Source organism: Microtus oregoni, unplaced genomic scaffold (genome assembly GCF_018167655.1).
Source record: "Microtus oregoni isolate MIOR12 unplaced genomic scaffold, Mior012 000005F_ref0000423, whole genome shotgun sequence".
Lineage (NCBI taxonomy): Eukaryota > Metazoa > Chordata > Mammalia > Rodentia > Cricetidae > Microtus > Microtus oregoni.
Window position 1 is genome coordinate 52,554,733 of NW_024543064.1, and position 26,277 is coordinate 52,581,009.

At 43.6% G+C, this 26,277-nt stretch overlaps 1 protein-coding gene across 6 annotated transcripts in view; it reads right to left on the reverse strand.

The window, feature by feature from the left end:
* Positions 1-26,277, reverse strand: part of Fggy (FGGY carbohydrate kinase domain containing) — a 370,316-nt gene that overhangs the window by 181,061 nt on the left and 162,978 nt on the right. For all 6 annotated transcript variants that reach the window (XR_005974359.1, XM_041652162.1, XM_041652163.1 and 3 more), the window contains exon 7: positions 12,827-12,955. Coding sequence is in view for 5 of the 6 variants with exons in the window: in XM_041652162.1 (XP_041508096.1) it covers positions 12,827-12,955 (129 nt within the window). In the remaining variant the exon portion in view is untranslated. The remainder of the gene's footprint in view (positions 1-12,826; positions 12,956-26,277) is intronic.

Consider the following 26,277-nt stretch of genomic DNA (forward strand, 5'->3'; position numbering starts at 1 on the left):
GACCAAACGCAGTCAGCGATCATTTCAAGCTAGGCCCCATCTCACCGAGTTTGCAGGCCCTCTTCATTAGCACCTCTAGAGACTAAGGTTTCAAAATCTGAACCTGGGGAGGCATTCTATATTCAAATATAACAGGTGACCAGACATATAATCAAGTGTAGAAAATGTTATAATAAGTAAATGAAGTTAGAAATCAGATAAGCTCCTATGAGTTGTTCTGTATTTAAGTAAAAATATACCCTCTCTATATCTCTCTTTCTCTTATCCATATTGCTCATTTACTGTGACTAATTGGGAGCTATCTAAATAACTGATTTCTCTGGCTGTCCCCCCAGGCATTTTCCAGTCTCTGTCTCCAGTAAACAGTAATTTCCAAGTAAGACAGGAACACAGGGAAGTCATGGGAGGGAGTAATTTGTCACTGTCACCCACAAAAGGAAGATGGCAACATTAAGTTTGAGTCCAGACATCCTAATGACTCTGCAAAGCTAGTCACCAGCTCACACGAGAGCAACCATGAATTATCTCTACTTTTTCTGTTTGGATTTGAAGAACACTAAGAGATAACAAGGTGAGGAGCTAAAAGGTGAGGAAAAAGGGACCGAAAAAAAAAAGTTCCTCCCCCAAAAGACGATGGTGGGGACAGAGGCAGGAATGGTGGTGGTGAGGATCAGCTCTGCCCACGCTGTGCTGTTGAGAGCTGGAGGTGAGAGACAGGAACACCCAGTATCCTTGCAAGGCACCATCCTGCAGACCGGGCCAGAGTGCTGCCATGTCAGGCACTAATCACTGGCTGAGATGGTCACCTCATTCAGAGCCTAGCAGATCTGCCACTCCACATAAGAGCAGTTTGTTATAAGCTTAAAATGAGATGGCTTTTTTTTTTTAAACCATGGCTTTCAGGCTCCTTGCTAGTATTAGAATGGGAGGCCCAGAGCAGTTAAGCTCAATGCAGGGATATGACCCCAGGCCTTGGCTGCATGGTACAAACTGTGCCATACAGGGTGTCTTCTAGACTGGTTCATTCTGTTGTCTCTCAGGCACAATGGAAGCCTGCCATGCTGAAATACTCCTTATCTACACCTGCTGAGGGATAATGCTCTCGTACCCAGTAAAGATTTGTCACTCATATTGGTTTAATAAAATGCTGATTGGCCAGTAGCCAGGCAGGAAGTATAGGTGGTACAACCAGATTAAGAATTCTGGGAAGAAGACAGAGATGCAGTCACCAGCCAGATGCAGAGGAAGCAAGATAAGAAAGTCTCACTGAGAAAAAGTATCAAGTCACGTGGCTAAGGATAGATAAGAATTATGGGTTGATTTAAGTTGCAAGAGCTAGTTAGTAATAAGCCTGAGCTAATAGGCCAAACAATTTATAATTAATATAAGTCTCTGTGTGTTTCTTTGGGACTGCAGGTCTGCTGGACCAGGCAGGACAGAAACTTCAGTCTGCATACACCAGGCCTTTTTTTTTATTATTATTTCAGACCCTTGGCATATGCTGCTCCTGCTTCTTGATGTGCAGATCCCAATTTTCGTCCTAGGTGATGCTCTAACTTATTCCATGCAAGCCAGTTAATTCACTCCCTCTCCTCTCCCACCCCTCCATCACATCTCAGAGAAGTGGCATGTGGCCTTTGCATGAAGTTCTGCCTTCTACATTGCATGTCCACTTAATCACTAAACATCTCTGTAAGGTAGCGACTGTTGTTCCTATTTCACAGGTGGCAAAAACTAGTCATAAAATGTCAAATGCTTATTATGAACCCAACACCAGCATGTAACTTGGGTAGTTGTGAGCCCTTTACTACTCTGCTGTGTTACCTCTAAGCATTCAGTTTTCACTTGTTTCAGAGTCAGGTTCTTCTATTAGATGCACAGTAGAGCACACAAAATGGTCAACACGGTGGAAAGGAGAGTGCAGCTAGGTGATAGAACTCAAGTCTAGAGGTTTCTCTAGATTGCAACAAACTCCCTGAGCTTGTTACAAGGTACTAATGCAGGATGGGGAATTTCAAAAGCTATTTTCTCTTTAATCAGATGCTGTCTTCACAATAGAGTATCTACTCACATATCTGAACGCACAGTTAAGAGAAAAGTGAGACCAGAAAATGAGGCAGGCCGACTAAGTGACGCTAAGCAAGTGGCCAGCAGTCCACATAGGCTCCTGTAGGGCAGTTAGTAGAGATGTGTTTTTTCCCACCATTAGCTTCTGGTTTGTACTAAAGCAAAGAGGAGTGCTCCAGGGGCAGCATGGACAGTATGCGTTGGGTTTCTGTACTATGAGAAATGACTAGCGGCACATGTGTGATCTTAAAGACCAGGCCCCAAAGACAGTGGCAGTCCCTAACAAGTGGGTGTCAAAGCAGGTTGGACAATCATGAGTTCTTTTTAGTTTCACCACTAAGCTCAGCAATGGCAAACAGCAGCTCTTCTTTCCAGCCACAGACCCACAAGTAAAATGCTAACTTCAGCCCTCTGGATACGGCTCCTCCCAGAGAGCAGGCAAGGTGCTGGGGCTGAGGACAAGGTAAGAGGTGTGCTGTAAACAAACAACGGGCTCTGGCTATAGCCGCTCACTCATGCCGGGTCAAGGTAATCCACTTGATGTGCTGGGCACAGCTTGTTCCCTGTTTGACACAAAGACTGTGGCAAGACAGATGTGAAGACATGGCAGGGCACACAGACGGGGCTTGTCTGGAGGGAAGCACTCCTGGTCCCCTAGCTTTGGCTGGTTCATTTGCTTCCTCAAGTATCAGTTTTCTCAGCTGCTCAAAGGAAACCACTCTTCCTTGTTCCTGGGATGGTGGTTTGAAGACGGCAAGATACTAGACAGATGAAACGAGCATGAATATTAACACAATGAATTCTATTGTTCCCTCTACCCAATTTCTAGACTTGTCTAGCAAACCTCATAGGGTGGAATCTGGGCTCTGGGGCTGCTTAGAATGCCTCTATCAAACTCACTTCCTTGTTTCCAACCTTAACTTTCTCTTTCATAAATGGACCTAGAACTGCACCTGTTCCGAAGAAAGATAACTGGAGTACTGCCCTGTTTGGGGCACTGGTGTAGACTGGTCTAAGCATAGGCTAAGGCAAGTCAAGGCATGGGCATAACATGACACATATGTATTCATAAACTATCCACCAGAAGGGAAACGCACAAGATCCAGAGGAGAATAGCCTGGGCAGAGGACTGAACAGTATCATGTGTTAAAACATTATAATAATTATCCTTTACTTCACAGCTGATATCCACTTATGAGTAAGTACACTCCATGTTTGTCTTTCTGGGTCTGGGTTACCTCACTCAGGAGGATTTTCTCTAGTTCCATCCATTTGTCTTCAAATTTCCTGGTGCCACTATTTTTAACAGCTTAGTAATATTCCACTGTGTAAATGTGCCACATTCCTTATCCACCCTTTAGAGGAGAGGCATCTAGACTGAGTAAAGGATAACTGTGCTATAATCCACAGACCCAGAGAGGTAACAAAGAGGGCCCAATGGGGGAATGCATGAATCGGGCAAGGGAAGAAGGAATCTCCTGGGTCAAGTGGGGGAAGGTGGGGATGGGAACTAGAGGGATTGGGTTAGGGGCTTGATAGAGGGGGGAGAGTACTAAAACAGGTAACTGGAAATGGGGGCATTTCCGAGTCAGGCAGAAAACCTATGCAAGGGAAACTCGGATGAATCTACAAAGATGACCCAGTTAAGACTACTATTGTAGTGGATACATCGCCTGAACTTGCCCTCTCTTGTGATCAGCTTGGTGACTACCCCAATTGTCCTCAGAGAGCCTTCATCCAGTAATGTATGGAAACAGATGCAGAGACACACAGACAAACATTAGCCTGAGCCTGGGGAATCTTGCTGACGAAAGGGAGGAAGGATTGTAGGTACTAGAGGGGTCAAGGGCATCACAAGAAAACCAACAGAATCAACTAAGATGGCTCACAGGAACTCACAGAGTCTGTAGCAACAACCAGGGAGCCTGCATGTGACCAACCTAGGACCTCTACATATGTGTGACAGTTTTGTAGCTTGGCCTTCTTGCGAGAAGACAATGGGAATCAGCTGGTCCCTGATGCTTTGGCTGGCTTTTGGGAACCTATTCCTCATACTGGATTGCCCTGCCCTGCCTTAATACAAGGGGAGGTGCTTAGTCTCACTGCAACTTGGTATGCCATGCTTTGTTGATACCCATAAAAGCCTGTCCCTTCCTGAACAGAAGAAGAGGAGAAATGGATTGAAGGCAAAGGAGAAACGGGACAGAATGGGAAGAGAAGAGGAAGGGGACAAATGCGGTTGGGATACAAATAAATTAATTACAATGAGCACATTCATAAACCTTGATTTTCTTGAGCACTGAATGCAGAAAACAATGGTAGCTTAGAGTGGTTTCAAGATGACAGCAGTGAGTGCTAAAGGCCCTGAGCAAACACTGGGCACAAAGTGTGTTTCAACGAGTTGTAGATGAAATAAAAGAAAGTAGGCTGAGCTCTTCAAAGGAAACTGTCCACTGTGTGTTTTGATTGTTGACAGCTTTGTAGGAGGCATATGAGAGCTTTGTAGATTTCAGCAACAAAACAAAAAAACTTACTCATGTTCAGCTTCGAAAAACGAATTTACCTATTTCATGGCCAGCTGTGACACAGACTGCAGCCATTACCTAGGAGCTACGGCAAGGAATGGAAGAAGACACCAGGGCCCATTCGTTTTTCCTAACTGGAGATACTGTTACATAATGGAGCAGAGCCCTGGCTGCCCCGCCAAGCTGAAAGAGAAAACACAGATTTTTCAATCAAGCTTTGACAGTAATTTTCTGGTTTTCTCAGTTTTGGTTTTCTCATCTGCAAATGAGAGAATTTAGTACAGAAACTCTTTGGGTAGCCTTTGTGTTCCCAAACTGTATGCTAACTCATTATCCAAAGAGGAGTATGTGTATATCACACTGCAAACACTATGATGTCACGGCAGGGGCACGGCTTCGCATACTGAATTAAGTGGCACCAGACTTAAAGAGGGGTGAGCTGGAGGAACTGGCTACAGCCCCAAGGCCTGGATCCCTCTCAGCTTCCTGTCTACAGGTAAGAGACTGGTCACCTGGATTGGGCCACTCCTCTGCAGCTCTCCAAGAAAGCCCTGGAGTCTGAGAACAGAAATTCCAAAATTTTTCACCCCAATCGTCCCCTGTGCCCCTCTACCGTGTATGTGTCTGCCACACTCCCATAGCCGCTGATCTTCAGCAGCAGTGATTCTCATTAAATCCAACCTCGGCTTAAAACCACAGTCCTGAAATCATATTAACACATTCTTCCTTCTGCTTCTGATCAGACAGACCCAGAAACTCCCTGAAGTCGTGCGTCTGCTATCTGCTCGGGGCCTGGCACGGCCTTTCTCCTTCCAGTCTCCACAGATGGCTTTATCAGTGCTTGGAATCCCCTCCACTTCTATGGACTTTCTGTTTTCAATGTGCCCCGTGGAAAAGCTTCCTGCTGCTGCCAGTTCTGACCCAGAGTCTGGCCTGTTCAGCTCTGATCTCATGCCTGCCCACTTGTTGCTTGAACATCACAACTGTTCTGAACCCATGTCATCAGATTTTATATTTTTGCTCCTCTGGGTTCCAGGTGGCATCTCGTGAGCACAGAGACAGATCTAGCTTCATGAGTCAATCAGATCTGAAATCTACCTTTCAAAGTCCCTCTTCATGGATTTAGTGATCCTTACTTTGAGGTCACAGAACCCTTCCACAACTGTCATGTCAGTAGGATTCATGTCCAATGGCAGGCATGCAAAGGAACGCAGAAATAGGTAGAACATGTACAGGAGAAACATCAAGAGGGCAACTAGTACTCGGTGGAGAGTGGGATTTGGAGATGCTATGGCAGAGGCAGCAATGTAATCTGACTGTATCTGATGCCTGACTAGGAATGTCTAGGAGGGGGAGAAGGATCCATGCTCAGCAATGAAGCATGGACATACAGGAAAGGGGCAGAGAACATGGGAAGAAGGCCACATGTCCCAGAAGCTCGATGTCAGACGGACAGGTGCTGAAGAAGCCATGTTGATCCTGACTCCTCAGTCTCCACTTTCATATCTTTTGATCACCTGGCTACTTTTATTGAGGAGTTTAGGTCTCCGAATATTCCATTTAAAAAGTACCACATTAGCAAAACCATTGTTTTGGCTTAGTTCTTGGCTTCTACAGAAATAAGCTGAATGGAAAAATGGGATATTGTATCATTGCAGGTGTTTGGAGCAGAGCAAGGCTCCTCAGCCACCATGCGGGGGGAAGTCAGTCCATAGCTGGACAAGGCTTCTTTGTGGCAGGGATTGGCTTGAGCATGCAGGGTAGCTAGCAACACCTCTGGCTTCATTTTGTCACACACCAGTGATATTTCCCCTTCCTCAGATGTGCTAACTCTCTGCTAGGTGGAATGAAGGTGTCTAAAGTCACCCCTGCTTGAGATCCACCAGCCTAGAGAAAGTAATACGAGCTACAGACTCAATCTCGAGTGCAAAGCTAGCTAAGACACTAGTTATGAGATTCTGGAAATGTCACTGTGTGCCCCACAACATGGGAACTGACCTTTCTTTATCTACTAGGACTGCTGAAAGGGGTAAAGGTAAAGTAGGAGGAGCACCAGGCGGAGCACCGGGGCCATGGAAGGCAGGCAGGATATGGTCATGCAGTACTAAGAACTGTGATTCTTATTAAAGATGCTGATATTATCGATGTATTATTAGAAGTAATAGTTAAAGCTTAAAAGTGACTGAACAAACACATTCTACTTTCCAAGAAATAATAATGGTGTGGCTTGCTGTGAGCACAGTTCCAGGCATCTCTTACCCAGGGATCCTTCTGTAATTTCCTGTCTCCATTTTGAGACTATTTTATGTTTTACCAAAGCCTTCCACGCTTAGCGCAAATAACGATAATTACTGTACTTGCCTGTTTACTGGGCTGCAATTTTCCAAAACTCCAGGCTTTCTTGCATTCACCTTCCACCCTCATCAGCCAGGAAAGCGGCTTGTCAGTATACACTTGCTGAAAGCCTTTTCTCAAGGTTTGCTACTTATTTAGATATTCTCGGGGACAAATTCAAAAGTAGACCAACTATGTATTAATAGGTCCATCATTCCACATTCCACAGTGATAAGTGTGAGTCACGGATTCTGACCAGTCAGGCTTACTCACAAACCTCCACCTTGCCATGAAGGTTTTGACAAAGTTAGGCAGCCGTGTGAGCCACCGTTGTCCCATTTGACAAATGTAACGGAAAAGCACCATGCAAAGAGCTTCTTCCTAAGTGTGAGACAACAGAGAGAAGAATAGATTCTTGGGTCCATAATTCAGCTCTGAGTTGCAGGTGCCCCCATGGCCAAATAAGGCTTCACATATCTGTCCCCTTAAACTACACACTTGCTGTTAGAAGTGATTCCACAAAGAGGAGAAATGTGCTTCTGTCTCAAGTTTAGAAATAGAAGAGATCATTGCTTGGAAAAATGTCTGTCATCAAAATGCCACGCATCATATCCATACATAATATCCATCTTTGCATATTAATTATAAATAAACACTCCTCAAATCACATTACTGGATTCTGCTGCTTGCCTTCCCTCTCTTCCATAAGAGCTGGCATGGGTTAGGCAGTAGTGGCGCATGCCTTTAATCCCAGCACTCGGGACGCAGAGGCGGGCGGATCTCGGTGAGTTCAAGGCCAGCCTGGTCTATGCAGTAAGGTCCAGGACAGCCAGGACTGTTAGAGAAACCCTGTCTCAAAACAAAACAAACAAAAATAAAGGAAAAAAGAAAAAGGAAAGAAAAAAAGAGACTAGCATGGTTTGTTGTTCACTGGAAGAAACTTGTTCTAGCAAGGCAAGGACCAGAAGTTTTTTTCTAAGACTGGCTAAACTAATTCTTTTTGCCATTAAACAAACAAAAAGGAGAAAGAAAGAAGGAAAGAGGGTGGAGGGAAGTGGAGAGAAGGAAGGGAGGGGGGGAAGTCCTTATTTTTTTCCAACACTGCAACTCAGAAGAGCAATTTAAGACAATGCAACATCTGATAGAGAATCCAATGTCAGGAATTAAAAAGTTGTCCTCAACCTAGCAGAAAAGGTTTGTTTTTACCAAATCAGGCTAATAGGAGCATAAACAGAATTTTGTGGAGATTTCCAGACATCTCAGATCAGTTGAGGAATTGCTTGGACTTAATGCTTTCTACTGAAGAACTGAGCCAGGTACAGCTACTGTACAAAGACATCTGCCTCCCAGCTGAAATAAGCATCCACTAGGGACTCAATGCCATTCTTTCATTCATTTACTCACTGAGACACTAGCCACTCAGGATGAAATACAGTATGCTACAAGAACCTACACAAGAGTAAATGAGATGGCGTTAACATACAAACCAGCAAACATAAGATACAGCAAGCACACAGACAAGGAAGAATTCGTTTAGCTTGGGAGTCAAGGAAGGTTTCCCAAAGAAGACAGCAGCATCTTCAAGCTTTGATAGGCAGTCAGAAGTTTGTCTGATAGAGAAAAGCCACTGAAAGAAGGGGGCCTGAGAGAGAAATGAGGTTGTTATTTCCTTTTAGGACAGTTGGGGCGCTGGAGCCAAGAACAGACCTGGAACAAAGTTAATGCTATTTTTACAAGCTAGAAAAATACCAGCAGCAGGAGCCCTGGCCAGAACCACCCCCACAAAGTGCAAACAAAACTACTCCTATCTGCTGGCTGTCTGCTGGAGAACTCACTAACCAGTCCCTTAAGAACAAAATGTTCTTTTATCTTTGATTTTTCATTCCCACAAAGTCCTTCCTCCTGTTTCCAGAGCTGGAAAACCCATGAATTGAGCTGTGTTGCTCTTTGATCCCTATCTTTCCATCCCAGGCTGTCTTTGGGAACGAGAGTCTATGGGGTATTTCTGCCGAGAGGTGACCCCCACCACTTCCCCGAATGCGGGGTGCAAGGCTGATCATGTCAGGTCAGCATATGACCTGCCCATGGTTGTCAGGGCAGTGTTGTGAGAGAACAGGACATCTGGCATACCACTCCCACTCCAAAGTTAGGCTCTTATCATGACATTTGGGGTCGCTCAGCACCAGGTTCTCTCCATCAGTTCTGAAGGCTGTTTCCAACTTAAATCTATGTAACTTCTTAGGGTACTGAATTCTTTTAAAGCGCATGAGGAGGACAATCAGGGCCACTTCTGGAGAGACAGAGGGGTCAGGGACTTGGGCTCTTTCTTCTCTGCCTGCCTGTGCACAGGGAAAAGAAGAGAAATACTACACACCTAAGAGAGAGAGAGAGAGAGAGAGAGAGAGAGAGAGAGAGAGAGAGAGAGAGAGTGTTTATGTGTCTGCATCCGTATATCTGTCTGTGTGAGCATGTGTATGTGTGTGTCTGTGTCTGTGCACATGTGTGATGTAGATATCACCAGTTTTCACAGAAAAACCACGAAGGGCCATTGGTAGCTCTTCCCATAAAAGAGAAGAGGTAACCTGCCTGCAGGCAGAACAAGGATTTAGTCGAGTCAGATCTGCGGCTCAAACCAATACTAGGAACCGACATAAACACAGAGCAGGGAGAGCAATACAAAGCTCCCTAGAAGGAACAGTCCTTGTCAGTTTTGTTCACTGCTGACAGTCTCCAGTGTCCAGACCCAGCACAGACAGGCCGCATACACCTGATATTCATCTTCAGTCCATCTGTGGTCAGATGGTCATCCAGGTCTCTCTAACCTCTGTTTTCCACTGAACCCTAACATGACACACTCAAGGTGGAAAATGAGCGGAATGTTTGCTTCCAGGCCTCTTGACTTTCCCAGATATCCTAATCCTGAGCTGGCTGTGAAGTGCGGGGAAAAGAGGCAGGGTAAGAAGCTAGAAGAACAAAATTTGATCTGAATTATCAGCAAGTCTTCCTAATCCACAGCAGTGCGAATCCCTTCCCTTGCCTTCTCTCACTAACATAGGCACCTGGGTTCTGCTCTTTAAAAATCCAGAAATTTATTCTATCTTTCCACTTCAAAATTTACTTTTAATAGGTGGGAACTCATTACTGTGGGAGAGCCTGGGCACAACAGACATAAACCAAAGCTCCTGGGGGTGAAATTTCTGTCAGTGAGCTCTGTATTTAGACACCAAATGGAGGTCATTTGGGAGTTTACCCCTCATGGACAGCACAAAATGTCCTGGGCAGAAATGCAAAGGTGTGTTTTGACACATCCTTAGGGAGGCCAGGGAAGCTGACAAGGAAACCACAGTGCCTATGGTTCCCCAAGACGAGGCTCCCTTCCCTGTAGCACCTAGTGGCCCCAGCCAAGGGTTTGTACCTGGGTGAGGCAAATGGTGGAGACTGTCACCCCAGGGAGAATTGCAAAAGAAAATAAAGAAAGTTTCCCTGAGCGGCTCCACGATCTGCACTGTCAGGACAGCTATGAGACGAGAACATTCCATGTCTGTCTACGTCTGTCTACGCCTCCAGCTCCGTGGCTTGTACTTCAAAGCATGACACTCTACCCAGAAGCACTGCTCGCGCTGGGAAACGCTGGAGAGAAACAGCCTTGCCTGTGGTTGCAGCCACACCCCTTATCATCCTCCTCTCCCATGAGCAGTCCTGTTGTTTATTCTTTCTCTGCGCCAGAGCCTGAGAACAGAAAGATGAGCCGGGAAGGGGCTCTCAGACTGGTGATGAGTGTCACCCAACCCCACACATCAGGAAACAGATCAACCTTCACTCTAAAGTTCAATGTGACCTTACTCAACACATTTATCAGCTACTTATAAAACACGATGCAATGTTCACCACTAGGAGCAAGAGATGAATGATACAGTGTCCTTGTTCGCAAGAAATTCCTAGTCTGGTAGAAAAGGCAATCAGATCAATCATAAAGTTACAACATAATATGATCATTTTCTCAAACAAATAAATACAACAAAAGGAGCACAATTTACAGAATTTCTCAATCTAACTGTTCCAATGAATAGGGGCTGTAAAGGAGAAAGTTTAATGACCTTCAAATTGGAGGGGGTTACCTAACCATTGTCACCAAGGGTTAGCCTCCCCCTTGGTGACAATGTTGAGCAGTGGGAGCTGTAAGAGGTATTTCACGTGATAGGGATGGGTTACATATTAATGGAGAGAGTTCCCAATGAAAGCAACTTCCTTTCTCTTTCACGTGCAAAATGCTCCCTTGTTGTTCCGCCTTCTGATACAGACAGAAAGAGTCTTCTGAGATTCCAGGCTACAGAGCTATAATAAATCTATACTCTTGGTATCTGTGGCCTCGGGGATGCTGTTACAGCAGCACAGAGTAGATTGAGATTCTCATAAGTCATTTCTAGGCAAATAACACACGTGCCAAGGACAGAGATGTAATGGACTGAGATCTGGAAACACAATCTATGGTGAGTCCTTGAAGAGACAGCTCTTGACTTGAAGGCAGTGGTTCTGAACCTTCCTAATGCTGTGACCCTTTAATACAGTTCTTCATGTTGTGGTCATAAAATATTTTCATTGCTACTTTCTAAATGTAACTTTGCTACTGTTAGGAATTATAAATATCTGTGTTTTCCAATGGTTAGGAACCCCATGAAAGGGTTATTCATGTGAATAGCTGCTCTAAGGTAAAACGTGAATAGGCAATTACGAATTGGAGTCTTACTACACCACAAGAATGGCTGAACCCTTGCCTCACTTCTCAAGTAGCAAAAACCACACAGGTGTGTCACCACACTTGACTAAAGTTCTGTGACCTTAATCCATTATAAGAGATTCATTTTAGCCATGGCCTGGTATGCACCTATGTACACTCACACATGGAAACAGGCTAACAACACAGTACTTACCTACCCCTGCCGTGCAAGACACACAGTCTGCTGTGTTTTGCCCTGTTTCTGTTCTACTTCTTACTATTCAGTTCTGAAAATTCAATGGCATGGCTTGGAACGTGTGCCTTACAAATTACAAGCCATCATTTGAAACCAACGCTGTTGTACTGAAAGGATAGGAGACTATATAGGAACGTAGTAAAATTGAGAGATTGAGAATCATAGTAGTCAAAAGAGAAAACAGAAGGAAACTACAGTCGAGTTGAAGACAAGAACAGAACCCCCACATTTAACTAGCGTGCTCTGCTTTCTTGTATGTTTTCCTATTAAAATTCGGGAGGAGAATTCGGTTTTGTTTTATTTTATTTCATCACATTCACATAGCTTTGAGATGCTGAGGACTGAATCACACGCCTTGTGCAAGCTGGGCAAGCGCTTCACACCAGTCCCAGGCTTTGTTTCACGTCCACCATCCCTTAGCACCACGCCAGAGTGTGTGGTGTGGAGCCAATGGGTTTTTGAAAAATGAATAAATAAATGCATGAAGTGAAGACTTGAAAGTTATATAGGAAATTAAATCGAGACTTCAATCAAGTAATTGGGTTTAGGAAAAAAGCCAAATATTTTATTAAACAAATATATCATGCTTATAAAGATTTTGCGCTACCATTAGTAAAGAAAGAATTCATGAAAGCCACCCTACCATCACACACTGTGGACGGAAGAAAACATATGTTGTCCAAATTTTCATGACGCTAGAGAACTATCTAGATTAATGTTATATTATTATGTATTAAGGAATTAATAGTTTATAACTTTTATTTTTAATTATAAGTTTTCTAATTCTATTCAAATGCTTATGGGTATTAAGGCCTTTTCTTATTTCACCTTAAATCATCAGCCCTTGACCTCTGCTGAGCAAACAGAAAAGATGTATTCTTTTGCCCAGAGAACCCACAGAAGCGGTGCTGGGAAAGAAGAGGTTACCTAGTCCTCCTGCGTGGGCGTCGATGAGTGAGGCTGCCACAGCAATCCCGGAGGGAAGACCCAGCTCTTTGGCTGCCTCTGGTGTGAGCCCACTTCCAAGACAAGTTCCAGGAGGCAGCACGAGATTTCCTGGTAGACATGAGAGAAAACAAACACCCATCAGTTTGGAAAACTCGAACGTGAACAGAGGGTTTTCTTAAAAGAACCTTTTTGCTCCATCCTCCTTGCCTGCATTTTCTCAACTGCACAGAGACAGAAACCATGCACCCATAAAACACCCCTCTGCTCATTTTGTGATCTTGTTATATGTCTATGATAGGCACGCAAACACGTGCTCCAAAAGAAACAGAAAAGTGACTTCTGCGCTTGCTTCCTATTGGAGGGTAAAGAAAAGAAATATTTTGTTCCAAGAAAGAATTTCTTAAATTGTGTATTCTAGCTGGAGGAGATAGGCCAGTTGAAACCTTAGGGGATTCCGTGAGGCTATTGCTTGCTCAGAAACAATTCTTCGGAATTTTGCAATGCAGTGACCCTGATATTTCAAGTGACCTTGACGTCCTGCCATCGGGGAGGCCTTTAGTTAATAATTTATTGATTCTCTAGCTTTGTGTGGGCACTGCTGGGCTGGAAAAGGCAGTTCTTGCTTTCGATCTAGTTAGGAAGATGAGATAAGGACACAGAAATCCATGTGAGGCAGAGGAAAATGAAATGATCTATCTGTTGTGAGGTATTTAACAGAGGCTGAACCCTTCCACTCTGGAAAGTATTCTGTAAGTATTTCTGCCATGTAGGGTCTGTGTAAGACTTAGACCACATGTATTCTGTAATCTCTATTGAGCCCCATCCTAGGATTCTAAATGTGTGCTATGAGCTTCTTGAGCATGAAAGCATCACTTGTCATTGTTTAGGGAGCTTCAGGGTTAGGCAGCGGTGCCTTATATTTTCAGCATGTGCATGGACACACACACACACACACACAATTACAAATATACACACAAAGACATACAGACATAGACAGACACACACACACACACACACACACACACACACAAGTGAAGATGGTAAATGGCTCTAAAGACCCTCTAACTGGAAATAAAACACCTCCCCAGTCCATGCTTAAACCTATATTAAATAATAAACTTCTGTCTATAACTAACTCTAGAAATAGATTAGCCCAAAAGATTGATATCAATGTGGTGGGTTTTAGATCTTCTTCATTTAATATCGATTTTAAGTCATTTACATTTAAAATTTTAAAACACATTGAATTTGTGTTCTGACAAACAAAGTATGTTTGGAATAATATGAGTGTGCAAATTTACTTTAAGAAAGAAAAGCATTTCCAGTGGAAATCTAGTATCTGAATTATGTTTGGTAAGGACATAGTACATATACCAAAGATTTGTTCATTGCTGAAAGGAGTGAACTCCCAAAGACAATGCAGGAGAGCTCACACTGGTGGTGAGGACGAGGGAGAGCTAGTGGGCTGACTAACCCTGCAACTACTCAGGCCCAGAACAAGAATTATGTGTTGGTTCAGCCCAACATCTGCCCCATCTGTGATCTGCTGGAGCACACAAAGGGACCAGTTCTGCAGACCCAGAGCTACAGGATCTCCATATCACAGGGCATCAGCGGGATAACCAGTGAGGGCCCAGCATCGACAGTGTAGAAGAAACCAGAAACCTCAAACCAGACCAGTGACTCTCTCCAATGAACACTTGTAAGAAAAGATATATGGGTAAAAAGTGTCTATTGTGTGACTCACTGTGGCACACTACAACTACCACAATGACACTGATTATTTCTCTCTCTCTCTCTCTCTCTCTCTCTCTCTTTCTCTTAAAGTTTATTGTCTTTTATTGGGGCGGGGGAGGTGGCAAGGGCAGAGGGTGGATATGATAGGACATGGGACAGGGAAACGAATGGGATGGAGATGCATGATGTGAAAGACACAAAGAATAAAGGAAAAGGAGAAAAAAAGAGAAACTACTATATATATATATATGCAGAATCCTATCTACAATAGGCAAACTTATTATCACTGAACCAAGACTGATATAAAATTAATAGTGAGATTCTTTATATTCACTTTTCCAGACTTGATGAATCCTTCTTCTATGACCTCAGAGCCAGCTCTCTAACCTGCCTCAGCCACTGATGGGCAGGGGTGGGGAAAGCTCTCCTCTGTCTCTTCTATGCCACCACATGAGAGCTGAGGAATGGGGACAGCTATCCCATGCTCACAACTTTGGGGCTGGGTCACCCAGACCTCTGCCAATGAGGTTGGCTCTATTGTGACGTCCACCTGAGGTGCAGGGTCTACTTTCCCGAGTATTGTAGTTGGGGGTAGGCAGGGGCAGCTCTTGAGCCCTTCTGACCTCAACGTCAGCTCTCCCACCTGCCTCAGGTGTTGCTCAGGTGTTGCCTCAGGAGGGAAGGGAGAGCTAGATTTATTCTTAAGCACACCAAAAAGAATCATTACACCAATTGTATGTAGAAATGATAATTTTTTATCTATTAAGTTAAATAAGACATCAGAACTAATTCATCTACTTTTTTCTTGCTTTATCATGAGGACTAACACAGTTTAAAGTCTGCTGTGTTGCTCATATGCTATGTCTGGTGATTTGTGCTGGTCTAGCGAACACGGTTCAGATGCATAAACATAAGCATAGAAGAAGGGTAAGCACTGGTCTGCACTGAATTCCAGGACATAAGAATGTGGAAGAGCTGGATTTGGATTCTGGACAGTCTCTTAGTTCTGTCACCACATATATTCTGTAACATATGACAGACATTCCTCCTGGAGTCAACTCTTCTATCTGTGCTAAGAACATAGCATACATTTTCTCTCTTCATTATGCTAATAACATCTAAGAGGGCTACAATAGGATCCAATTTTTGTCCCCATCTCACAGGTGGATGTCAGGAAATTGAAACTTTTAGAACAGTAAGTCTCCTGCAGCCACGTAGCTTAAACATTGGAGATAGGCTTTAGGTTCTCCTCTGACATCAAGTCTTACACTATGACATCAAAGCACAGATTTTTCTCAACTATGCTTTGAATAAATGAAGGGATCAAGGGTTTTATTTCTAAAACAAGCATTGTTGTACATTTTTAAATGACTACCATTTAGAAGTCTTGCCTGCTGAGTTATTTTAAGGCTTGATTTCTAGAAGAAAGTAAAAAATAGAAACTATAGAGATTCATCTACAAGATCTACAACTTCAGAGGAGAAACTTCCATGGACAGTTTCATAAGAGAGTTGGAATTAGCAGGAAAGATCGCTTTTCGCTGGGGAGATTTAGAAACAGCTTAGTTAGTAAATGAATGAATCTGGCCTGTGAAAGGAGGCTTCCGATGACTGTGAGTAGAGTCCTAGGCTCTCAGCAGACCTGGTGTCAGGGTACACAGGGCACTGAAGACCACTCAACAGGTAGACCATCTTGAACAAGAATCAGGATAGAAGAGAGGAAGTATCGTGGGTGATTGGCTCAGGGCTGGGTAAAGGCAGTAGAGCACAGGTTTGGTTAAGAGTAGCAGGTGATGGACAGAGATGGTTAGAGAAGCAAGCCTTGCAATAACAATGCAGGGCTTGGGCCTCAGCATTGACACCACCAGATCCCACTGAAGAGGTGACGCAAGAGGGTGGTGGCTGGATCTGTGTTTTTAGATGCTCATTCCAGCAATATTTTAGGAGAGGATATGCTTGATACTAGAAAAGAAAACAGCAGTGAAGTTCTTCATTCACCAAAGGGAGAAGTGTTAAGCTAAAGAGTAATTGGAATGCAGAAACAGAAAAGGCATGAGATTTTGATGACGGTAATTTTAATGTAGGGACTATGGAGGAAGAGACGATGCCATGGCTTGAATTCCCTTATCAAGAAAAGAAAAGCTGACTTGCTAAAAGAAATTGAGGGTACAGACAGTAGCCGGCTGCCAGCCCCAAGTCCCCCGGGGATGCTCAGCTGCAGATCTTCCTCTTGGACCCCTGTCCTGTGACTCAGTGAAGGAGGAAGGAAGGCTGGCAGGTGCCCTTCACCCTACTACAACACTCTGCTTGGCTGACCAATGTAATTTCTAACTGTATCACCACTCAGGGTCTCCCGCTTCCACAGATAACCATGTTCAGTCTACAACTCATCCCACGTCAGTCTCTGCTCAGTTCCTAAAGAATTCAGCTCAGGACAATGAGCCAGGCTTCTGAAGCTAGTGATCTAGGAATAAGAGTTAATGCTCACCATGATGAACATCCCTTCTTAAATTGGAACCATCCTGCAGGCATCATCTGTCTGACCCCAAACATGAAGGAGCTTTGTTTACCCAAACCAAAAGGACGCAGCAGAAGATAGGAAGGTGGAAATACAGATTGTGTGAAAAGAAATCTCCACATCTTCATTTTCGCAGCCAGAAGCATCTTAGAGGGTCTAGGACTGTTAGTTGCCATCTGATAACTTTCCCCAATGTTTTCGTTCACCATGAAATTTTATAACCCACAGCATTGCTCGCCCCAGAGCTAATCAAGACGTCACTGACTCAGGCTCTGCAGTTTCTTCTATGCTTCATCAAACTGCTTGCTCATGTTTCCACGAGCCTTTTAGAAACAATGCATAGAAGATGGTCTGCACCAGTTCTCACCTGCCTTGGGCCAAGGTCTAGATATTGGTCAATAAGCTAAAGGGGCCTTTAGGTCTTCAAAAGATTCACATAAAGTCTGGAACTAAGATGATGGAAAACTAAGATATTAACTGTGCAGAAGATATAGGAGAAAGGTAGAACGTGCATGTTGCACCTAAAGAACACAGGAGGGCTCCTTACACTGACCTCAGAGAATGAATGAAATATTCAAGGTAGAGACAGCACCTGGATGAGGGTTAGAATGACTTCCAAAGGCAAAAAATAGATGTATCCTACAAGAATTAGACTATTCCAGGAAGCGGCTCCATCAAAACAAATGGTGGTTCACTGTAGGGAAATCCGAGGGGCCAGGAGTTGGGGTATCCAGTTTATTAGCGATAGGGGCACTGAGGAGAGGTGGGGAATAAGGGCAGCCTATACAAGGGCAACACAAGGCTACAGACAGCAAACTAGTAAGTACCTACCCACTCAACACTCAAATTCCGTTTTTAAAAAGGTAAACCTACTATGTGAAGAAAGGCTAGCCTAGGAAACATTTTATCTTTCAAACACCCAAACAAGTGAAAATGCAGGCTGCAAGAATATGACTTCACTGCAAAAGCAAAAATGGTGGTGGACGAGTTTATAAAACTACATTCCTGGGAGGTAAAACACAGGAAATGTTTCCAGTGGGGGTGGGGGTGAATATGTGCTTTTTATTAACCTGTGGTTTCTTTGGTGTTTTTTTTTTTTTGAACAAGCATTTTTTTTAAATCATAGTTTTAAAGGTGTTTCTCTTCTGGTCTGATACTTAAAACAGAAAACAAACAAAAACACATCTATTCAGCAGAATCCTACATAGTCATTAAAATCCAGGAGGTAGAATTAAGGTATGAATCTAAGAGGAAGTGCAAGACAAAGTAAGGGTCAGGCCAGGGTGTGGAATAGTGCTCATCTGATGAGCACATTTGTGCCCCCTTTAAAGACTACGAACATTTAAGCACATATACGTCCAGAGACTATTATCACACTGACTATTATGACAGTGCAGATTAGGCTATGTCGGGAGGTATTCCCCTGAGCTATCTGTGTAGCTTCCAGATCTCAACCTTATTTGTTGGCTTAAATAAAACCAAATTAGCTTAAGTTTCAATAAAAACAAAATGAAAGCAGATTCCCTTCATCTTTTCCTTGTTCTGTTCTGCATGTTGAAGGCAGGAAAGAATCCCATGGGCGATTCGCCCATGCTCTGATCTGGCTGTGTTTACACGCTTCACCTTGAGATGTCAGGTGGCCCTGAGGACATTTGGGCTCCAAGAATTCCCCTCTGAATGGACAGATGTGGCCTGAGTGGTCAAACTGGAGTCTACAATTATCGGGTGGCTGCAGGGACTCTTATTACACCAAACCTACCCCTACCCGTTTTTCAATTATCTATGACTAATGAGCACTCTGGGAACAGTTTCAGACACACACATAATCCTCTTTCCTGATGTCAGCAGCAGAAATTAATGACTATGTGGATTGCTGGGAGACAGAAGATGCATTATAATGGCCAACAGAACTGTTACCCTCTCCAGGAAGGGGGGAGGGTGTTGAATTAACTCAAAGGTTCAGTGTTCCTTTGTATTCTGAGAGGGAGATGAAACATATGGGGGGGGGGGGGAGTTGGCTCCAGGCCCACGGAAATGTCAGAGAGGTTTGGGCGTGGGTGGCATGCGACCCTGCTTCCTTGTGCTTGGCTATGGAATGCTAGTACCAGCTCGGCTGGGCAAAGCTAACAGGTCAACCAGATTGTATCCAAGACTGTGCTAAAGGACATTTTGCCCTGCCAATGTAGACAGTCCTGGAATTCTTTCCAGCAGCCTATGACTTTCAATCTTATTTAAAGGTGGGGAACGAAGCTGAGAACATGCAATTCTCAAACACTGTGCTGGGGATATGAAAAAAGTATTCAGTGGCAATTGTTAAGTTCAGTGTCTCACACAGACATGGAGCACGCTTGGACGGCTCCAGAGAATGTGACTCAGATCACATTGATAGGTCAGCTCTGGGGATTTTCTAGATCTGGTACAATTGGTAAAAAGTGCCCAAAAAGATTCCAGTAGTTCTAGCTCCTCAACTGGAGTTACATTTGTCCAGAATGGTTCGGCCAGCTAGATAATGCCTAAGAAACCCAAATCTAGCATTTTTCTGCCGCTTGTTTAAGGACAACTTTTTATGTGCTTCTCAGAAATCATGTCATTGTAACTAGAAATTAAATTTGATTTCCATTACCAGTTTCACATCGAACTTTATGGTATTCTCTGTCACTCACTAAAGAAATGGGAAATAGGCATCTACTGTGTGCCGTCCACTGTCCCAGAGTAGAAATTAGATCAACAGTAGAGGAGATCTTTGTAGGAAGTACTAGTCCTTTCTAATACCACTTCTGAAATATATCTGCTAGTTAATACATCATATAAGTACTCTGCAGTTTGGATTGTTTGGTAAATACTAGGGTCTTTGACTTTGTATTCTGGTCTACACTAGGTATTAATAAATAAACACACCTTGTCTTAGTGTTTCTATTGCCGAGAAGAAACACAGTCACCATGACAACTCTTCTAAAGGAACATTTAATTGAGGGTGGTTTACAGTTTCAGAGGTTTAGTCCATTAACATCATGATGGGAAGCAAGGCAGTATGCAGGCAGACCTGGTGCTGTACAGGTAGCTGAGTTCTACATCTTGATTCGTGGGCAGCAGGAAGTGAACTGTCCTACTCTGGGCATAGCTTGAACATATATGGAACTTCAAAGTCTGCCTCCCCAGTGACCCGCTTCCTCCAACAAGGCCACACCTACTTTCTTATAGAGCCACTTCCTATAGTCCAAGGATTCAAATACATGAGTCTATGGGAGCCATACCTATTCAAACCACCATACATTCTATACCTTATTATTGTTTTAAATATAACTGTTTGGCCTATTAGCTCAGGCTTATTATTAATAGCTCTTACAACTTAAATTGGCCCATAATTCTTATCTATGTTTAGCCATGTGGTTTATACCTTTTCTCAGTAAGACATTCTCATCTTGCTTCCTCTGCTTCTGGATGATGACTGCATCTCTGCTTTTCCTCTTTCCAGAATTCTCCTAGCCTGGTGACCCCAACTATATTTCCTGCCTGGTTACTGGCCAATCAGTGTTTTATTAAACCAATACAAGTGACAAATCTTTACAGTATACAAGAACATTATCCCATAGCACTGGCCTGACCACCTCCTCTCCTATGTTGTGTGTAATGCTACAAAATGGCCCTACTGCAAAGTGCCAGGGAACAGCCTAGATTTTAAATTCACTTCTGAATAACTCTAACATGCCATTTCCCTATGTTAGGTTCTACCTATCTCTCCCAGTAGAAAGAGAATAGTTCACGGACTATTTTATTTCTCTTAGCATCAATTTTCCCTCATTTCTAAGTATCTAAAATAGATTTAAAGTAATAGTCACTTAATAAAATGTATACTTTTTTTTTAAAAAAAAGTACTTTTCATTAAAAAAAAGGATCAGAAGAGAATAATCAATCAACTTGGACAAAAAGGTTGAAGTTATACACTTATACATGCCCACATATGCTGAGTATTGGGAGAAAGTAAAGAGGAAAGCATTAAGTGTAACTCTTAATCTAGGATGCTACCAGGGTAAAGAACCTACTATACTTCCGCCAGTGCTCCACTCAAACATCTCTGACTTAGGATGATGGAACACATCAAGGCAATGCACATACCTGGCAAATGCCAGGTGGCATGCTGCCCCCTCTCCCTGTGCACAAAGGATGATATGATAGCAAGAGACTACTGATTCCATGGTCTTGAAGAATACAGATCTCAGTCCTCTCAGCTGAATAAGCTGGTTCAAAGAGTCCAATTAGCAAGTAGTTACTGCAATAGGCCAGTGAGCCAAAGTACAGGATGCATGATTTGTATCTCAAGTCTATGAGCCTCTGGTAAGTGTTCTTGGAACATTTCTGTCAGTATAACTTTCCATCCTAGTAACAAACCAGTGACAGGTAAATTCTTTTGGAAAGCAATAGAATTAGGCTCTCTATATAGACATTAGAGTTTATTGTTTTATAGACTAGAAACAAGAGCACAAAACAATTAGGGAGTAGAGAGTGAGGGGTTTCATTCGAGAACTGGATTGGGGTCAGGATTCAAATGTTTGACTCTAGCGCCTAAGATTTTCCCAACCTACCATGTGATGTGGGAGAAGGGGTTGGGTCTGGACTGCAGTGGAATGAAAAGGAAGGCACCTCTGATAAGCTATGTATAGGAACAATATCACAAGGGCCACAAAACTCGAACATGCTGAAACCCTCTGCCTTCTCCTTTCCTAGACTGGCCCTTAGAGACCAGGAAGCCAGACAGGGTACTGGCTCTCTGGGCATTAAGCAGTTATAGAAGCAGAGTCTAGACTAAACACAGGGTTCCTGACTCACAAGGCTTCCTCAAAATTCTATACCCACTGTTATATATACCACTCTGGTCCCTCCCCAACATGAGGAAGGAAGCTTACCTAAGCCAGGACCGTAAGTCACATGGTCTCTAGAATAGCTGGCAAAATTGAATAGGTTCCAGAGGTGTGGGAGGCAGTTCTGAACTATTCAGGGCATGGCTGTAGTCTTGTTAGCTTGAAATCATCAGCTCTGACACTCACAGTGACCTAATTCTCTAGATAATTGCTGATGACCTATTTTGTTCTCCCCTAGCCTAAGGCTACCTCCTAAAACCCTCCCCTAGGTGGATCCTAATTAATCCCTCTTTCCTCTGGAACCCTCAGCATGGTGTCTGGAATTACGTCATTCTGTTCTTCATACACAAAGGCTACTTTCCTTGCACCTAACTCTTCTAATTTCAAGGCTAACGGCTGGAGGGCACAGCTCTTCACCCTGTATTGTCCCAGGCAGGCAGGTTAGAATAACTTGTGGAGTTCAGCTTAGGTAATACCCAGGTTTGGGTGGAGTCTATGGCCTTATTATTCTCAAGGTTTATGATCTTGGGCAAAGGATTTCTTTCCCTTGCAAAGCTCCATGCTTATAAGAATGCTAAGATAATGCTATTCTTCTTCCAGCATGATTCAGCAAGATAATGCCCAAGGAAGCACATTTGCTGATAGTACACACAGAACAGACGATCAGCAAGTGTGAGACATTATCACAGTTACCACAGCCCCCTGTGCCTGGCATGTTACATCGCCTAGCACAAGGAGGTTACGTAGTTCATTCTGGCCGAGTCTGAACAGCTTGAGGGTCTATGACGTTAGTGTATGATGAACTGCATGCTTTTGAGGTCATATGCACAAGCTGCAGAAACCATGAAAGGTGTCAAAATATTAATAGTAAAATTTATGTTTCTGTGGTCATATTTCTATGGTATGCTTTTAGAATGATTTTTCTTGGTCACACTTGCTTTTTTTTCTCATTAAGAATTTTTTTTAGTACAATCTTTTCTCATTTTACATCGCTATGCCCATTCCCACTTCCTCCCCACCTCCAGTACCACCCTTCCCTTCCCTTCACCCCCATCCCCTCCTCAGAAAGAGTAAAGCTTCCCATGAGGAGTCAACAAAGTCTGACACTTCACTTGGAGGGAAGACCAAGGCCCTCCCCCCTATATCTAGGCTGAGCAAGGTATCTCTTCAAAGAGAATGTGCTCCAAGACGCCAGTCCAAACACTAGGGATAAATCTGAGTCCCACTGCCAGTGGCCCCCCAGACTGCCCAAACCTCACAATTGTCCCCCACATTCAATGGGCATAGTTTGGTCCTATGCAGGTTCCCTATTATCAGCCCAGTGTCAGTGAGCTTTCACAAACTCAGCTCAGCTGTTCCTGTGGGTATTTCCATAATGGTCTTTACCCCTTTGCTCATATTATTGCTCTTCCTTCTCTTGGACTAGCCTTCAGAAGCTCTGCCCAGTGCTTGGCAGGTCATTCAAGAAGGGGGAAAGACAGAGAGGGAAAATAAGGAAAAGGATATCTTGATTGAGGGAGCAAAAGCAAAGGGCTAGAAAGAAACAGGGCACTAGGGAAATTCCCAGGAATTTACAAGGATGACCCCAGCTAAGATTCTAAGCAACAGTGGAGAGGATGCCTGAACTGGCCTTCCCCTGTAATTAGACTGATGACCACATTAACTGTCATTACAGAACCTTCATCCAGCAGCTGAGGAAAGCAGATACAGAGATGCACAACGAAAAAGGAAATGTTTTAAGAATGAATGTAGGAAGTGTTATCTTTGGAGTTATTTTAAGGTCTAAATGCTGATTTCAAAAGGAAACATTGTTATTTTGTCAATAAAACACTGGACGGTCATATGACTATGGCTTTCTAGAGCTATTTAAACAGTTTGGTCAGTGAGAGTATGCCATACCTAGGAAAAGGCAGACTCGGGGAAGAATGGTTTTAGCTGCCATTTTTGCTCCAGGCAATGCATGGTTTGGAAGAGGGATTTCAATACTTTGATTTGTTGGTTTACAGTTCAGTGAGAGTCACATCAAGAAACTACAGACAGACCTAGGTTTCTCCCTTTTAAACTTTTGTCCCAATGGCTTGATTTTACAAACCACTGATTCATTATTAGACAGATTGTTTGATCACTAAAAAAGACAGGAAGATGACTTATCTCAAAATAGAGGATATTCTTTTAAAATAACTGTGTTTCCTTTTATAATCCCATCTACTGACTGTGCATAGCCCAGGGAACACTGTCAGGGGCCAGCGTGGGTGAGCAGTCTAGACTCCTGTTTGTGCACCGCTGGTTCACAGAAGATAACAAGCTCCTAACAATGGCTGCTTCTATGGGATGTCAAGTAGAACTCTCACAGGAGAGGGCCAGTCAGCAGGGCTGGTGGTTAACTGCACAAGGCCAAACATCTGGTGATTTCAAGACATCTGGGGCTTTTCTATCTTGTAGACCAAACACGATTCAGGTAATTGACCAAATTTTTCACTTTCCAACCAGATGTCTTACTTTCATGGAGAGGAAGCCAGGCGTGTGCTTTCATGTGCAAATAAGCCAGACTAAACTCACCCCCAGGGGGCAGGATTAATTGCTTATTCTCAATGAACACTAAATTACATATCGTTTCTTTTTGTTTCCAACTATTTTACCCTTGAAGAGACTTTCTGCTATTGTTTTGAAAAGCATATATTTCATCTTAGAAATGCTCTTTTTAAAGCCCCGCCCCTTGCATTTTTGACAGGGAGCCAGAGCGCTGTTATGAAGAGTGTGATTTCAGCAGTCGGTTTGATCTGGCTTTGGTTGCATGTCCCAACTTTCAGAGCCTCAAGCCCTCTAAACACGGGTTCTTTGTGAGTAAACATCCTCAAACCCATCTATAAGGACCACTATCAAGACTCAGGGGCACTCGACCCTACGTGGGTCTTGGGTGCTTCTTGTGTCTGGCACTGAGGCTACGGAGGAGTAAAGTCCCTGCCTATCCCTCAGGTACTCCATCAAGAACACAGATAGGGCTCAGGAGAGAGAGGGAGGTGAGTGTGTACGCGTGGGTGCCTGTGTGTGCGCATGTGTGCATGCGTGTGTGCATGTGTGCATGTGTGTGTCTGCGTGTGTGTGACGACATGCATACTCTTCACAACACACTATGTGTTTTCTCAGCACAGTCAATACAGTCATGAGCCACTCCAGTGGCAACTGATTCTCACAGTGAAATGCCAAGTTTGTAAGAGGTGGGGTATGCTAGAACTTTTCTTCTTTAACTTCTTCTTATCTCAGTCACATGCTGGAATTTGCTCCGGTCCAGTTTGTTTAAAGAATCCACATGGCTACCAATGACCTACTTTCTATGCCACTGTCCTGACAACTGACCACTCTATTAGACAGATGACAGGTGGACAGCAGTGTGTCTCTCTCCAGCCAAGTGTAGTTGACAAAAAACTTAACAGCACAGACACAGTATCTGAGAGATGGTCGTGTCAGTGTGAACTCCTTAAACAGAGGACAGATGCATGCATAAGACAAGGAACTCAGAGCACACAAGGGTACCAGGAGAAGCTGTTGTAACAAAACTTGCTTGACTGCAACAGCCATCATGTTTCAAAGCTAGACTGTAAAAAAAAAAAAAATGCTGAACATAAAGACAAGAATGCCAAGCTGGCCACTGTATAGTTTTTCAGACAGGATAGTAGTTTCTTTTCTTATCTTAGATTTCAACAGAAAGCAGAAACAAGTCATTTATATGAAAAAACAGATTATTAATGTGGTTTTTAAACTTTTTCTCCAACAACCCGAATCCTCCCCCCACCCCTGGGATGGAAGCTTTTGGAGCCATAGTGTAATTCTGTGCTATTACAAGTAGATAGGGAAAGGCCCAAAGGCTGTAGGTGTAGGGTTAAGCCAGCTCCTTAGGGGGCGGGCTTGCCTTGGGCGAATGTTTACTTATAAATTGGGCACGCGTGCGCCCCTTCCTGCTTCCTGTGCTCTGTGGGAACCTCGGTCCTGTAAGTTTATTTCTTCATTAAAGCTGTGTATATTTTTTACAATCTGCCTGCATTTATTTACGCCTTTACATATTTGGCACCCCATGTTGGGCGCCACTCTGTTGTAATAGGCGGCGGGCTGTGTCCCCGGCACCCGGCTGCCCGCATGGCTAGCTTTACCTGAAATAATTACACGGAAACTGTATTTTTTAAACACTGCCTGACCCATTAGTTCCAGTTTCTTATTGGCTAGCTCTTACATGTCGATCTAACCCATTTCTAATAATCTGTGTAGCTCCACGAGCTGGCTTACCAGGAAAGATCTTAACCTGCATCTGTCTGGAGTGGG